General features: G+C 52.3%; 1 protein-coding gene across 1 annotated transcript in view; it reads right to left on the bottom strand.

Moving 5' to 3' along the window:
* Positions 1-15477, bottom strand: part of Shb (SH2 domain containing adaptor protein B) — a 118545-nt gene extending 103068 nt beyond the window's left edge. Inside the window, exon 1 of the mRNA XM_052718766.1 lies at positions 14607-15477. Coding sequence (XP_052574726.1) covers positions 14607-15314 — 708 coding nt within the window. The 5' untranslated portion in view covers positions 15315-15477. The remainder of the gene's footprint in view (positions 1-14606) is intronic.
* Between the last annotated feature and the right edge of the window lie 1425 nt (positions 15478-16902).

Here is a 16902-nt window from a genome sequence, read left to right as displayed (position 1 = left end):
TTGTAATCTTGAAGTCCCTGTCCTTAGCTCCTGGTGCCCTGGCTGGGAACTGACCCTGCAGGACAGTGCCATAGCTTGCTCTGAGGCGATATCATCATACATCCACAGGTCATTACATGGAAGGGGCAAGGTCAGACTGGTTTTAGCAAGCTGTACTATGTGCCACAGAGGGGGAAAAGGAATCTGGCCAGCAGAGCTTCAGCAGACACAACCACAAGCCGGGGGGAAACTCTTCAGAGAGAGGGGAAAGACAGCTCAGTGTTGAGTGCACTCGCTGATCTTGCACAGGACTGAGGTTCAGTTCTCAGCACATACCATGCTAGTTCACAACCATCTGTAACTCGAGTTCCAGGGGATCCCACACCCTCCTCTGGCTGCCAAAGGTACCAGGTATGCACATGGTGCACATACATACATGCAGGCAAAACACTCATAAGCATAAAATAAAAATAAATTACAAAGAAAAAAAAAACTCAATCAAGTTGTACAAAAGGCTGGCCTGAGTGGTAAGGGACAAATGGACTTATCACTGACATTTTCTGGGATGGATGGAGTGATGGTCAGACTAAGAGAGCCCCAGGCCCTCCCAGGGGCCTATGGATCTAGGAGAGCAGGTCACACAATCAACCACCATGGAATTCTTAAAAACTACTGACATCCAGGCTTAGAAACCTGACATGGTACACACCTATAATCCTAGCACTTGGGAAGAGCTAGAAACAGGAAGCTCTCAAAAGTTTAAGGCTGGGTCACGCGGTGGTGGTGCACACCTTTACTCCCAGCACTCGGGAGGCAGAGGCAGGCGGATCTCTGTGAGTTCGAGGCCAGCCTGGGCTACAGAGTGAGTTCCAGGAAGGGTGCAAAGCTACAGAGAAAAAAAAGTTTAAGGCCAACCCGATCTACACCGTGTGTTCCAGGCCTGCTAAGACATCATTGCAAGACCCGTTTCAAAAGAGAGGAGGAAGAGAAGAAAAGGAAGTGGAGGAGTATACAGAAGGGAGAAAGAAAACAAAGACACAGCATACCACACACACATGCACACATGCATGCATACACCCATGCATATACGCTCACACATGGAAGCAAATATGGGCACATGCTCATACCCATGAGCACGTGTGCACACAGCCACATACATGCAAACATGTGCATACACATTCACACACATGTGAGCATGCATACATACACATAATTAAGAGGAATTGTGGCATAGTTATCTAAAGTGTGAGCTGAGCAAATTAAACTTTACAAATCTGTGTTCCCTCTGGTCCTAACGGCTACCAGGCTGGCCTAAGGTTGAATGGCACAGTGTTACACAGGGTGAGTGTATGGACGAGACAGATATTCCGTGGCCTTTTCAAGCTACAGAAACTGTCAAGCATTCAAACATCTGTCCTTCCCCGGGTTTACCCCACCCCCACCCCAAACACATCTGGTCTTAATCTGGCACTCCAGCATGAATTCATTACTGTCACAGTCCCCATAGCAGACCTGGCAGGATGTACTAGACCTAGCTGAAGCCAGGAGTGAGACAGGCCTCTGACGAGGATGCAAACACCTGGGCTGAATGGGACAAAAAAATGAAGGAAACGGAAGAAATTTGCGAATACTATTTGCATTGGATTTCGTTAAAGTGTTAAAAAGTGTAAGTGACCTGTAGTTCCTACACCTTCCAAGGTCTCTTCCTTCCTTCACATGCAAATGTTCCTACCCACAGGCTACTTTACAACTGCCTGAACCCACATTGTCTGCAAAGGCCTCTCTGCTGCTCTGCAAGTCATTTAACTGCATCTCTATACAGCATCCAACTGTCCCAAGCTCTGACAGCACCTGGGCTTCCATTGAGTGTGACTCTCCTACAAGGCTCAGCCAAGGGCTGGACAATGACTGGCCTCTTAAAGTTAACTACGCAGACAACTGAACAACCCATCTTCCTTTACAAACTCACTGTCCAAAAGTGAAGCAGATTTCTCAGGGTAAGGTCACAGAGGCAGAGTGAACCACTGTGGGTGACTGCCCCAAACATACCTAGCCAGTTTAGTCCTGTAGTGCTAGAAGGGACACCCGCACAACCAGAGATAGGGTAGCTTTCCTGCTTGCTTGCGTGCGCGCCTCAGGTCTGGCATAAAATTAAGAACTAATACTAGGTTACTTCCCTTGGTGTCACGAGTTGCAACTGTAGTACGTGCCAGGGTATCTGCAGATAAAAGGTATTTTATATAAAAGCTTTATCATCATTGTAATCACCTGTGAGCTAAACACTGTCAGGACAAGAAAAGCCAAGACACTTTAGTTTTAAAAGGCGCCTGAAGGAAAAGAGGCAGATTTGGAGCAAGCAAGAGAGGGTGCCCAGAATCACACTAGTTAGTCATAAAAAAAGGAAAAAAGACCACAGGAAACCATGGCATCAGTACCGTCGAGTTGGAGTAAGGGGTAAAACACCATGAGGAGCACTGAGCCCGAGCTGACCACAGAAAATAATTCACTGTAAGAAAGCACAAGCGTCAGACATAGAACCTGAACTGAAAAACTGAAAAAGCATTCTACAAAACAAGCAGGCCACCATCCTTACTGCAGAGTTCTTACACTCCAACAGGAAGATCACCCCGCCGTGGGGCAGTGGGCGTGAATGGGCAGAAGACAGAGGTAAATAAACAACTTCCCAAAGGCGACCAACAGCTAATGTGCACATGCCACCAGCAATCCAAGAAAGCACAAACCAAACTAAACTGCATCCAACTCCCCAGTGTGTGAAGAGTACACAGGCCCGAAGTGAAATCGCCTTTCCAGAACACTCTGAGAGCAACCAAGCATGTTACCATTGTACCCAGCAACTCTCCTATTAACCAGGGACATCATCACAGACTTCTGCTACGTTAGTGAAAACTGGTAAGCAAGAGATGCACAAATCACTGCTGTTGCACATTTGAGACAATGAAGACACCGTTCCATGAAACAGACAAGGCAGAAAGAAGAAACTGATATGGAAGGAAAAGCAGACCGATACATATTCTGAAGATGGTGAATCACAAGAACACTAACAGGAACAGCGGTGGTTTTCTCTGAATTGTGCAGAGTTCGCTTCTGTTTTAGTTTTTTGTTTCTCTATCAACCTTTAATCTTGTTATAAAAGATAAAGTTACCACCAACACTGATATACCACATACTGATTGCCAAGTCCTGCCTCTGGGCAGAGCTAGCTCCCAACACCACATACAGAAGGGCAGGTAGGGGCTGCACCATTCCCAGAATACTACGCACTCCCCAAATCACATGCTGTGGCTTAGAATGAACCAGAGATCCGGACTGTGGGGCTGTTTGGCCGCTGAGACGGTGAGGTTTCGCCATCGGGAACTTTCTGGTCATCTTTATGTTTAGAATATGTTATAAAGTGGGGAGTCCTACTCCACACCTCACTGATGGCCTCTTCCCTGCACCCCAGGGGCCCTATAATCAGAAGTGGTCAGTAGCAGGGCACTCTGCTCAGTGCACAAGAGTAGCCGCGGCCCTGGTGGAGCCCTGACCACACCCTCTCCAGGAGAGAGGCACTGACTGACTGCAGACCAGCGCCTCCTCCTCCAAAGCACTGGCCCTCTTGTCCCCTTTCTCAGCACCCTGTAGTAACACCCTGCAGGGCCTCTCAAGCTCTGACCACAGCTGAATGCACACAGCAGGCTCAGCTTCCAGTCCCACAGCTGGGGGCGGCTCCTTCTGTCTGGATGCCCACCTTACCCACTCCCTGTAGCCATCCTTCACGTGGCCTCCTCTTCTTCCTGCATTCCCACTTTCTTTTGCAATCCCAGACAGAGGCCATCCCTGTCTCCTGTGTCCTCAGGAACCCCTAACAAAGCCAGTGGCCATTCATCTTCCCAGCTACTCAGCCCAAACTAGCAGACACACTGACTTTTGTCTTGCTAGTCAGTCATCTGCCAGGAAACCATGGCTCTCTACTTCCCAGACCTGGACCTCTTCTCATCACCTGCTGCTGGGCACCCCAGTTCAATGCCCTGCCTGTGCCCTCCATTCTGCTCTCTGACCAAGGCCTCTCACTCAGTAGGCCAAGTGCTCCAGCACTGAGCCAAACGCCAACCCTGAAGCAATCCTCTTTAAACCAGACCATGCAACAACTCTGCTCAGAACTTCTACTGGCTTCCTATCGAACTGGAGTTCAAGTGAAAGACCTCTTCTACACATGAGGCTCAAAATCTCTGCCTGCTCCGCACGCTCCAGTCTCGACCTGCCCTGCCCAAGGGTGCTGACCTCTGCACTGCCCCTTCAACAACCCTGCCAACTCCTGCCTCCCCCTCTTGCCTGGCCCTCCTCTTGTGTGCAATTCCCTCTTGGAGAGGTACAGCTCACGCCACCTGGCCCTTCAGTAAAGTCCCTTCTAAGCTCTATCTACTCCAGGGAGAGTGAGGTATTCATGTCCGGTGCACAGCTCTACCCTACCACCTATACAGAACAGCACCCAGCATGTAGCACTTCTAAGCAAGAGATACTGAATAAAAGAGAATACATAAACAAAGTCATTCTCATTCCAACTGGAGACTTTGGGTTCAGGTAGCAAATCCTACTCAGAGGACGACCTCCACTCTCCAACACACACCCCCACACCCACACCCCCACACCCACACCCCTACACCTGTCAAGTCATTTCTTCTGGGCCTCAGGAAGCCACTTTCTGACCATTAGTTACTCTAAGTGCCTCACCAGCAAGGGCTGAGTCACTCCCTTGGGTCCTGACTAACCTTTTCTCCATCCCCAGGACACCCCCCCCCCCCCGCCCCCAGCTCTTTCCCTTCCAGCATGATGGGAAATCCAGAGGTCTCCTTGGAGAAAACAGAAAGGAACTGAATGACCAAGAGGAAAAGTCAGTCCTTCCTGGCTCAGCATTGAGAAAGCTCCCGCTTCTCAGGAAGTAAGCACCTCTGAAAGTGAAACATTAATAGAAATATTACTGGAAAATACCAAACAGGAAGCAAAGGAAAATTCCATTGTGGAAGCAAGGCCCTCAGTCCATGCGCCTCAATGGTCTCAGCAAAGCGTTTCAGAATCAAAACATAAGAAGAAACGGAACTCAATCAGACTGTCACCCTTCCTGCCAACTCAAGCTCTGGCCAAGTCGCCTCCCCACCCTGGCTCAGAGGGCACTGGCCTCAGAAGACAAGGCTGCTGGTCCAGTCAGAACCTGCAGAGAGGCAGGGCAGGTTCCGCTCCAACTCTCCATCGGCTAATGGGGAATGCCGCCGTTTCCCCAACGTGGCTCTGAGAAGCCAGTGAGTTACAGGCAGAAAAGTGACCATCGGGCTGTGGAATAATTACAAGATCGCAGTACCAGTCGCTCTTATGGGTACAGGGAAATTACAGAGTAAAGCAAACCACAAACAAAACAGAAAAAGTCGGGTGGGAGATTATGCCATTTGAGGTGATACAGCACAGTGCTTAGAAACAGCCTCTGGACCCAGCTTCAAATCTCATCTCTGCCTTGTACTAGCAAAATGAATAAAACAGAAATGACAGGAGCATACACATCAAAGGAGGGCAGTGAGGGGAACTACATATAAAGCACACAGAACGGCGGCTGGCTCAGAATACATGCAGTACAACCAGCTAGCAGGACCGTGCAAACTCCCTGAGCCACAGTAAGTACTCTCTCTCTGCCCAAACATCTCCTCCTCAGAGGCACCTGCCTGGCTTCCCTCTGTTGAAGGGCATTTCCCCCTCCTCTCCGCTTCAGCTCCACAGTGCTGTCCAGACCAGGCTCTTTGCAGGCTCGCTCTCAGCTCACCCAGAGACTGCTTACGTATCACTCCTGTCCTGCAGACAGATCTGGGTTCCAACCTTTGGTTTCTGTGTCCCCAACCGGAAGGTCCTTATGTTCAGACACTGGCCAGCTCCTGCACCATCCTCATATCCCCCAGCTCTGGACAATGACCTGCACGTAGCAAGTCCTCGGACAACACAGGACCAACAGAAGTGGAGAAATCAGACCACCGCAACCTGTTTCTATCAGTGCACTCCTAACCAATGGGGTGCCAGCGAGTCAGCAGCCCCAGCTTTCCGGTTCGTTTTTGGGGTGTGTGTGTGTGCGTGTGTGTAGGCACCCATGTGGCGGTCACAGAACCACCTCAAAAGGTTGGTTCTCTCCTTTCACCATGTGGGTTCCAGGGATCAAACTCAGGTTGCAGAGCCATCTCTTGGGCCCCAAGTCCAGGTTTGATTTTTTTTTTTTTCTTCGATGACCAAAGCTGACCTCTGCTTCTACAACACAAGTTAAAACTCACCAGAGGAGGGCTTGGCTGCCAGACCACAGGAAACCACACCTGCTTCAGATGTGCCTTTGAAAGCCAAGTTAGAGACCAGCAATGCTTTGGGAGCAGGAGAGGGCAGGATCAAGCCTCGAGGTTGAGCCCTAATCAGTTTGTTCCCGAGTGCGTGATTAGAGAAGATGGTCACCTGATCTCCTTTTAGGAAACTTAAGTTCTTCCTTGATTCGGTCAGAGAGGTGCCACCCACCAGCTTTCATCTTACAGCAGAGCACACACAGCCTAGCCAATCCTTTGGGGGAGGGAAGGTCTCGTGTTAGAGTGAGAAGACATGACAGTTACAAGACACGCGTTTTGTGCAGCTGTCCTCTGGGACGCGCCTACTCTGTGTGCAGGATTTCTCTATAAAATAACTCAAGTGCAGCATTAACATCTCCTTTGTGGAATTCAGCAGTGGAGAGAGCGGGGAAGAGAGAATCCAGCTGGGGTAAAAGCAAGGAGGGAGGTGAGAAGGGGAACATTCAGTGCAAGGGCAGAGAAACGTGACAACCGTCACAGAACAGCAGGGCCTTCCCACGGCCATTGAAACTGGAAACCATGGGCCAAATCCGTGGGCAGTGGACTCAGAATGCACGGGTGTGCACCGTGTCCTGATACTCGGAAGCCGTGACACTTCTCTGTACCTCATCGTCTTTATCCGTAAGATGGGCTGACAGCACAGCAGGTGAACAGCACTGAGAGCCTGAGGATGACTTGCCCGCGCCCCTGCCCCTTGCCCGCATCCCTGCCCCTTGCCTCCCTTTCTGAATCTTGGCCTTGCGTTGTGACTGGCGTCGGTAAACAACGTCCAGCAGAAGGGACACTGTCCCGGATGCCATCGAGACCCCTCATGGGCTTTTGCACTTGGGACCCCACCCTGTCGTACGAGCAAGTACTGGAGGGGAATCAGTGAGCCCCATCAAGACCGGAAATGATACTCAGTGTTCGATGCCTAGACAGAAAACTGTAACCCAGGGGCCAGCTGCCTGGCTTTGAAAATAAAGTTGTACCAGAACACAAGTATGCCTACTAATATACTCTAAGGCCGTTTTTAGCTACAATGGCCGAGCCAACCAGCTGCAAGGGAGACCAGTCCATCCAGCTCTCAAACCTGAAAACATGATCTGCCTGGCTCTGGCCCTTTTTAAAAAAAGGGGGGGGGGGCTGACTTCTAGTTTAAAACCCAGGAGGCTGCAGTGACCTGTGATGGAGCAATAGATGTCGTAGCATTTGGACCTAGTACCTGGAATGACTGGGAGGACTCTGTGACCTGCAGAATTAACCCTGAAAACAGCTTTGGTAACCAGCACTTCTCTCACGCTACTTTCAAGGGTTGGGACATGATTGGGGAACCTGTCCTCAGCCAAACTACAGCAATAAACTTTGGTCCTAACCTTTTCCAAAAAGGACCCCCACACACACACTCTAAAAAAAAAAAAAAGGACTTTGTAAGGACTGGAGGAGATGGCTGTCAATCAAACAGAAATGGCTGACATTCTGACGCAGGCTTCCACTGATCCTGACTAGTGATTTTATGTGAAAAGACCAAACGGCAGGTCAACGCCCCTGCAGCAAGGCCCACGAGACCAGTTCTGCCAACTGTGAGGCCCCTCTGCACCTGCCTACAGCCCCACCATCCTCCACACAGCAGCCGCCTGCCCAGGCATTCCCACTCATCCCTCAAGAGTCAGCTCACCTGGCACCTTCCGACAGCCCTCCTTCACTGCCAGCATTGAGACCTGTCCAGCCCTCTGCACACACGTCAGCCTTTCCCTAGGTTCGGGTACCGTCTCGGGCTTGAGAACCTAGTGTGCTTGTTCATTTCTTGATACCCAGGGGATGTTGTCTCCAGCACTCTCCTCAGATACCACAAACCAAGGATGCTTAAGTCTCCTATATAAAATGTAGTAGACCAGGCGTGGAGGCACACATCTTTTTTAACCCAGCACTCGGGAGACAAAGGCAGGAGGCTCCTCAGTGAGTTCAAGGGCAGCCTGATTTACACAGAGAGACCCTGTCTCTAAAGAATAAACAAAATAAGAAAAAAGGCTCAGTGATATTTGCCTTTCGTGTATATGAAGCCCTGTCTAGCTGACTTATAAGACCTAATACAAAGTAATACTATAAACATGGTTACACAACTGTTTGTGGTTTAGAAAGTAAGAAAACACAAGTCCACGTATGGTCAATAATTTTGTTTCAATTTGGGGGCCGAGAGAAATCAAGGTACTGGGAACAGGATCCAGGGCCTGGTGGTTGGGCAAAACCTTCCTCGAGATTGAAACATTCCATCCTTCAGGAAGCTCCTTGAGCAGGAAGGTAAACAATTCAAAATAGCTTCCTGAAGTCCCTGAAACTGACCAGATTCACTAGGCCCCTCCCGGCCAGAGTAAACAAGAAAAGCTGTGTCTCCTCAGAAGGAAGGAAGCTGAGCTGCAAAGATTCTCAGAGGAGAAAACTGCCAAGACTTGTGTTTGTCTCCCCGGGGAAAGTTTCGTCACACATTAGTGCATGCTAGACAAACATGTTACCACTAAGCAACACCTCAGCCCTCTCTGTCCTCAACTGCTTTTTGCCTGTTTTACTTTTTATTTTTATGTTTTGCCTGCATGCTATCTGTGCATCATGTATGTGCCTGGTGCCCACAGAGACCAAGAGAGGGCATTGGACCCCCTAGGTCTGGAGTTACAAATGGTTGTGAGCTTATGTATGAGTACCATGTGAGTTGAGTACTGAGAATTAAATCCAGGTCTTCTGGAGAGCAGGGAGTACTCTAAACCACTAAGCCATCTCTCCAGACCAGTCTTTTTACTTTGAGACAAGATCTAAGATCCAGACTGACCTCGAACACTCTGTAGCCACCCAGATAGAGTTTGAATCTATAATCCTTCTGCCTCAACTTCCAGAGTAGCTGGGAATACAGACCTGGCTTTTCTTCTCTCACCACCGAGTGCCAGAGGGTTATAATTAAGTCCACAGGCAGCTGCAAAGCCCAGGACACACAGCCTTCTTCTGTACCCTGATACACCTCCTCAGCCACACTTACTTCTCTCTGAATTCCTCCTGCCTAGCAAAGAGCTCAGAAACTAACTGGTAGGTGTTTTTCAAGTTAAAAATTATTATTATTGCCGGGCGGTGGTGGCTCACGCCTTTAATCCCAGCACTCGGGAGGCAGAGCCAGGTGGATCTCTGTGAGTTCGAGGCCAGCCTGGACTACCAAGTGAGTTCCAGGAAAGGCGCAAAGCTACACAGAGAAACCCTGTCTCGAAAAACCAAAAAAAAAAAAAAAAAAAAATTATTATTTCTTCTGTTGCTGTGGAAAACGTGTTCACTCTGTGGATGCGGACAAAATACCACGTGTTGGTACACATTAGCATGTATTTCAAATCTGGCCAACTGATGTCATGATGCATCTTGACTCTCTCAGGTGTACTGGAAACACCATTTAATTATGACAAAAGAAACACCACCAGCACAAAACCTGACTGGATGAGACCGGTTTGGCTGCATCCAAGGAAACCCACAAAGTAACTGGCTTCTCCCCGCCTCTACCCCCAACAAGGTTTCTCTGTGTAGCCCTTGCTCTGTAGACCAGGCTGGCCTTGAACTCAACAGAGATCCTCTGGCCTCTGCCTCCTGAGTGCTGGAATTAAAGGTATGCACCTACCGGCCTTTTTTTGGGGGGTGGGGGTGGGGCCTTTTTTTTTTTGGTCTTTTTTTTCCCCCAACAGCATAACTGAAGGATATTAGCTCTACCTACTTCAACCTACTACAATTTCTTTTCTCTCCCAGGAGCTCAGACCTTTACTACCTCTCGCCCGAAATACATTACAACTGCCCCCTAATTCGGGGCTATCTCCTCCAGATGTGCCTAAGGCTCTAAGCCAGTGGTTCTCAACCTGTGGGTACAACTCCATGGGGGATCACCTATCAGATACTTACAACGAAATCAGTAGCACAACTACAGTTATGAAGTTGCAACAGAATAATTTTATGGTTGGGCTCACCACAACAGGAGGACAGCATTAGGAAGGTTCAGAACCAATGCTCTAAGAACAACCTCCCTCCCTCCCCTACCATGTGTAAAAACTTACCTGGGAGACCCGAACTGAGGCCCCCATCTGGTACCATACCCCCGCCACGTCTTTTATATTGTCACCTCTCATTTCCCAATTAGACCCACTGTGTATGTGCTCTGGCTTCCAAGAACACGTCCTACAATGAGGTCTTATGGTCGTGAGCATATATGCACACACTCAGTCTGACACACAACCCCCCTTACAGCCTACGGTGGTCCCATCCTGCTTCAATCCCACCTCTGCCTCTAGGTTCACCTTCAATGCCTACTTCACAGATAAAGACCTCCCCTAAGTTCTCAAGGCAAAAGCACCATGGAGTAAAATGATGAAAAAACACATCCACTTCCTCCAGAAGCTCAGACCAAAGATCTCTACACCTTAACCTCTGCCTCCTTCCCACAACTCACTCTCCTCCCCCATCTCTGAGTACAAGATGCTGGTTAGCTAATTTATGTTAGGGGAGAATCTGGAACAGGGAAGTCTCTTTCCCAAGTGCGTCTGTAAGAACAACAGATGTGGTGCTGGTGGACTGGGCTGTGCCCCAGGACTCACTTACCTGGGAGAATAGGGGGATGACAGAATGAACAAAAGAACAAGGGACAAGTGTTGAAGGACAGGAAGGGATCCCAAAACTGAACCATGGTGTGAGCAGCACAGCAAGATGGCTGCACGGACCACCAGCTCCACTGCATGATGCAGGAACTCTCAACTCAGGTCTGGGGTTAAATCTGGACACTGGCACAGGCCAATTCTCTAAGGACTACAACAGGAGGCAATGCTGCCCCCAGGCTAAGGGGGATTTTCCTGCAGCCACCGGTGGGGACTTAAGACAGACAGGTTCAGGGATGTACAGGGATGTTCAGGGCTGGATCACAGTAGATCTGGCCTTCCAAATGTTGTCTGCTAGAAATAATGTGAAAACCAGACTGCCTTCTGACTGCCAGATGGGAGGTACTGGCCACATACTAAGCTGGAGATGTGCACCTGCAGCCTGTATCCAAAGTGGTCCTGGCCAGAAGACTTGAGAGTTAAGTGGCGAACCATGACCATGGCATCAGGGTTCTCAAAGTGGGATCCAGGACCAGTAGGACACTCAGACACTTGTCAAAATGCGCTCCCAAGGCTCCTGCCAGAACTGTCAAGCCACAAGCTTCAGGGAATGAGCTGGAATAGTAAGAGACGGAGGATGGGGAGGAATGCGGTTTAAAACGCTGTCTTCTAGACACTTATGAACTCACAGTAACTGCGGTTACCCACACAAGCTCTGTACAAGATCAAGCCAGTCAATAATCCTACCATGGGTAGGAGAGGGACTCGTGAGGCTCCACCCCTAGGTGAGGAGCTACTGGCAACTGATAGCTGTTGAGGTTCAGGGTGGCCCTGGTAGTTCGCCCACGTCCACACAGACAGCACTGACTGGATTCAGTAGGTGATTTTTTAAAATAGGAGATTAAGGTAGGAGCAGCAATTGTTGGGGAGGGGGAATTGAGAGGGAGTGAGAAGTTACGAGTGGATGTGATCAAGGTACATTTGTACATACCTATGAAATTGTCAAAGAATCAATAAAACCAATGTGTGGGTTTTGTTTTTTCTAAAGAAACTGTAGAGGAGGGGCTGAGGATGGATGCAGCTGCCTAGTTAGAATTGCTTGTTCGGCATTACCAAGTACTGGGTCCAATCTCCAGTACTGCATAAAGCTAGGTGGTCCACACCTGTAGTCCTCACAGGTATGGGCAGTAGAAGGAGGAGGGTCAGAACTCAAGCTTGGGTGGCAGTGGTTCATGCCTTTAATCCTAGCACTCCGGGAGGCAGAGGCTAAATTCGAGGCCAGTCTGGTCTGCAGAATGAGTTACAAGACAACCAGGTGTACACAGAGAAACACTGTCTCGAAAATCCCCCACCCCAAAAGAAACAGAAAAAAAAGACACGCAAGCCCACCTTTGGCTACCTAGGGAGTTTAAGGTCAGCATTCTTTGAGCCTTGTCTCAGAAAACAAATAAAATTGCAGGCCTACTATTCCCATAGCCAGCTTCCAGGGACACTCAGTACCACTGTGCTAGCTAGCACTAGTCTATACTGTCTCACAACCACTCCCTTGCGGCCACCCCCTTTCCTCCTGATAGAAGGAGCATCGAGTAATTTCCTCCCTTGTCCTCCAAGAGAGACAACTCTTGAAAGATCAAAGCTACAACGTAAGGGAGGAAAACCAGGCCAGAGAGACAGTTTCTTAAAAACTGTATCCCCCTACCACCATACAACTCAGTTTACAAGTCCTTGACCAGGCCCTGCAGTCCTTCTAGGGTCCTGGTCCTGTCCAACTCTAACCTCTCATCCCAGCCACAGAAGACTTTGCCAGAAGTCCTCTAAAGCACCAGATCCTTCTCCAGCCACCCACAATCACTAGTGGCTCCAGTTCAACAATGGTCTTGCCTCAGGGGTGCCCTCCAGGAGCCCCCATTTAACACCAGGCCCCATCACAGGATGGCCTCTGTCCCAGCACTCCATACAGACGATTCCCCTTCCAGCACCTGGCAGAAGAGAACTAAGACCTATGGGAAATATCTGGGGACAATGAAGCCAAGTCTTAGACACACTTAACATTCCAGCTACAAAGTATCATTACTAAGCATTTCAAAGTCTTAACGCTAATTAGAAAAAAATGTTTCTTACAGTTTTGAAAGCCACCAGAAAAAAAGACTTTAGTGAGCCGGCTGAACTACCAGCAGCAGGACAAAGAAAGTCTGCCCCCTGGGGGGTGGTCTTGGGCAACGATGCGGACAGGGAGTCCAGAGCAGTGGTCTGCAAACCTCTCTGCAAAGCTTTCTCCTAACTTTCATATACAAAAGCTTCCAGGTCCTCCCAGTGGGCACGCCAAACCAAGCTTGACCATATATGAAGCTGTAAGTCTCTCTCGTCTTAACTGAAACATCAACCACAAGCCTCAACAGCGCTCAGTTCTCATCAAAGACATCTCTCTCGGCCCCTTGTTGGGTGTGCAGTCACTAGGGCTTCCAGCTGTCATCCAAGTGTGGCATCTTGGGTGCTCGGGAAGCCCAGAGTGTACAAGCTTCCAAGATGTGTGCCCACACCGTTTCAGCGAGCACTAGGCTCCTTCAGACTGCATGCACCATCCATCCTGGACAGACAAAGCAGGAGAGGATGACCCCAGCGAGAAAACCAGGCAGGAAAATTAAAGGAGGGAGTCCCCTTACTCACCTCTCCCATAAAATAAAAAGAAGCCTAGCCAAGCACCAGCTGACAGGTAGAAAATGTCTCCCTGTTTGGAGATCCAGTCTCTATCAGTCCGGGCAAAAGTTTGAGCTTGCAAGAAGAATGTGGGGGAGAACCCAGAGCAGGGGCCTGACAGCCAGGCAACCCTGCCCTAAGGATCGAGATCTCTCACTGGGCCTCAGATTTAATCAAAACACTGCCTCCACTACAAGTAGACAGAGCAAGTATTTTATGGGGGAAGGGAGGGCAACTCCGGAGTGTGAAGAGAAGGAGCAGAGGGGCCTGGCTGTAATTAACTCTTGCTACGAAGCAGGGGACGACTAAAAGGCCTGATTGGCAGGGGGTTGCCACAAAGGGATGGAGTGAGGGAAGAGGATGGGGTGGCAGAGGTACGTCTCCTTTTAGCAGACCGCCTCCGGAGGTGGGGAGAGGAGGTAGGGAGTACCAGATCGGTGAGTTCTCCGGGAGGACGGACATTTAGACCGGAAAAGCCTGCGTGGGGGTTCCCAATACCGCTCCAGTACAACAGGCCGCTTCGCTTGGCTTCGGAAACCTGGCACGCAGAGTGCGAGATTTAGGAGCATTTACATACACACATTCAGGGTCAGCCAGTAAGGAAAACGATGACCCGGAGAGTCCCTTTCCCGCTCTGGACCTCAGTTCCCAGCTACATCTGGGAGGGGGCCCACCACACAACCCCGGGGTAAACAAGAGCAAACGCTCTTTTAGGCCCGCCGAAGCTGACTTGACTGGGGGAGCAGGAAGGGCTGGCTGAGTCTGTCTTCTGGGTAAAGCTAGGCGGGGTGCTCTCGCTCAGGCTGTGGGCTCTGTAAGGAGGCGTTTGGGGAGGAGAAGCCAAAGAGAGAGAGTCGGACCAGAGTGCGCGCCGTAGCCTAGACTCCAGGATGCCAAGAGCAAAGTTGACTGGTAGGGCTGGTTGACGTGGCGGTGCCTCAGTTTCCCATGCGCACCAGTAGCTTGGGGGTCTTACCTTGTCTTTCTGGCCGGCTCCGGTCTCCTCGGGGGCGCACTTGTTGAGCAGCTTTTTGCCTCCGCAGGTCGTCGGGCTCCAGGTGCGGCCGCCGGAGCACACGCCTCCCGGGGGATCCCCCGCAGCACCGGCACTCTCCACTTTGATGAGCCGGTGCTTAGGGGAGATGTAGCGCACCTCGGCTGGCGTGGCGGACCGCCGCTCGCTGCTGCTGCGGTAGAGGTGCGGGGAGCCGGAGGATGAGGACGAGGAGGCGGCGGCGCCCGGCCCCGCCGCCGCGCAACAGCAACCCGCAGCGCCCGCCGCCGCCGAGAAGGCGCGCTGGCTCCCGCCGGGCTCCCCGCCGCCGCCGCCGCCGCCGCCGCCGCAGTAGTCCAGGCGGCACATGGCGCGCAGTTTGCGCAGCGACGAGCCCGGCCCGTTGTACGGGTCCTCGAAGTCGCGCTCCTTCTGCGCGCGGTAGGCGCGGATGAGGTCACTCGTGCTGCCGCTGTCGTCGGGCAGAGAGCCCGACGAGGCCGAGAAGCAGGCGGCGGCCGACCCGCAGGACGCCGAGGAAGCCGAGCAGGCCTGCGGCACGGCCTGCGGGGGCTGCTCGCGCCGCTCGCCCCGGCGCCGCTGCTCGCGGTAGTCGGGCCTCGGCGGCTGCGGCGGACTCTTGGTCTTGCTGTTGCCCAAGCTGAAGTACTTGTTCAGCCACTTGGCCATGGCGAGAGGCCGCCTAGGGCCGCGGCGCGCGAGCCCCGTCCGCCGCCGCAGCCATTCGGGGGGCAGCGCTGCCGCCCAGTCCCGCAACGCCCCGGCCCCGGTGGGGGGCGTGCGGGGTCCCCGTCGCCAAGTTCAAGTTCTCGCAGCCGCCGCCTCCTCCTGCGGGCCGCCGCCCGGCTCCGGCCGCTGCCGCACAGCCCTCCGCCCGCGCTGCGCGCCGCCCGAGCTTCGGATCTCGCGCCCCTGACGGGCGCGTCTCATAGGGCCCCCCGCCTCGAAGAGCGGAAGGCCGGGCGCCCCCCGCCGCTCACGCCCGCACCGAGCGCGCCCCCCCGCGGAGCGCGCCCCTGCCCCGTGCCAGCCGCGGCTGCCTGCGGGCTTCTCCAGTACGCCGGGGCAAGCCCGGCCCCTCCGCGGGTCGGAGAGCAAGCGAGCGACGGAGGGAGGAGGCCCGCGCCCGCCCGGCGGAGCCCGCGCGCCCCTGCCCGTCCCGGCGGCGCCTGCCGCTGCCGCTGCCTCTGCCGCCGCCTCCCGAGCCGCCGCGTGTGTGACACTCGGCCGCCAGAGCCCGCCCTGCGCCGCGGCCCGGCCCCGTAGGCCCCGCCCCTTCCACCAAGGCCCCGCCCCCCGCGTGCGCCCGGTCACCTCCCCCCCCCGCCGCAAGAGCCACCTCCCGCGGCCTCCTGGGCGCCAGCCCCCGGGTCGTGCCCGAGGGCTCCGGAGTCCTGCTGCTCGCCCGGCCCTGCCTCCTTCCGACTGAGACTGCCGAGCTCCGAGACCAAAGGTGTCTGCGCAGTTCCCGGGGGCCCGCGCGCCGTGCACCCCAGGAATAGATGCCCACCGTCGGGGTAGTCGGCTGGGTAGACTACTGCACGACCTCTCTAGTTGACCGTGAGGACCGTGCGGAGGAGATGCCCTTAACGAAAGAGTGCAGGTCCCTTTTCTCTTTAAAGGGACAGAGACTCCGGTTCAGGTTTTCCGGCGCCGGGTCTTCGAAAGACTCTGTATGCTAATGAGTGTATTAGCAATCCAGATGACGGATGCAGACGCGATAGGCGGCTGGGACCCGGCGGGGCACCAATCCGGGAGCAAGGCTAAGGGGAGGTCGAAATGTTTGCTTACCTTTTCACCTTGCAGGAAGTGGGGCTTTAACCCTGTTCACTGCCAACCTAGTGGAACCAGCCATGTAAACATTTAACGCTTAAGGTTGCAGGAGCTGGCGAGGCTCTATTTAATCCAGAGACGATTTTACAGGTGGAGAAACTGAGGCCCCGAGGTAGAGCACACGGGTGGACTTGGATACTAGCCCTGGGATCTGGTGGCTTCTTAATGATGTGACTTAAAACAATGTGGTTATTACCTAAATGTTAAGAAACCGAGATCAAAGTGGGGTAGCTTTTCTTGGAGTCTACTCTCAGAGAGGGTAAGCATATTCCTTGTCAAGACCAAAATCTTGCCTGAAAATAAGGCACCTGCCTTCTCCACCTTAATTCTAGTTGAAATTTAGCTAGGCAACCCCCGGAATATAACTTAAGGCTAAGATGTGAGTCCCTGGGAGCTGAGACATTCCTTAAGAATGGTGATTTGC

This window comes from Peromyscus californicus, unplaced genomic scaffold (genome assembly GCF_007827085.1).
Source record: "Peromyscus californicus insignis strain IS unplaced genomic scaffold, ASM782708v3 Scaffold_5__1_contigs__length_169319896, whole genome shotgun sequence".
In the NCBI taxonomy this organism is placed as follows: domain Eukaryota; kingdom Metazoa; phylum Chordata; class Mammalia; order Rodentia; family Cricetidae; genus Peromyscus; species Peromyscus californicus.
The sequence above is the reverse complement of the archived record's forward strand: the minus strand, read 5'-3'. Positions and strand labels throughout refer to the sequence as shown.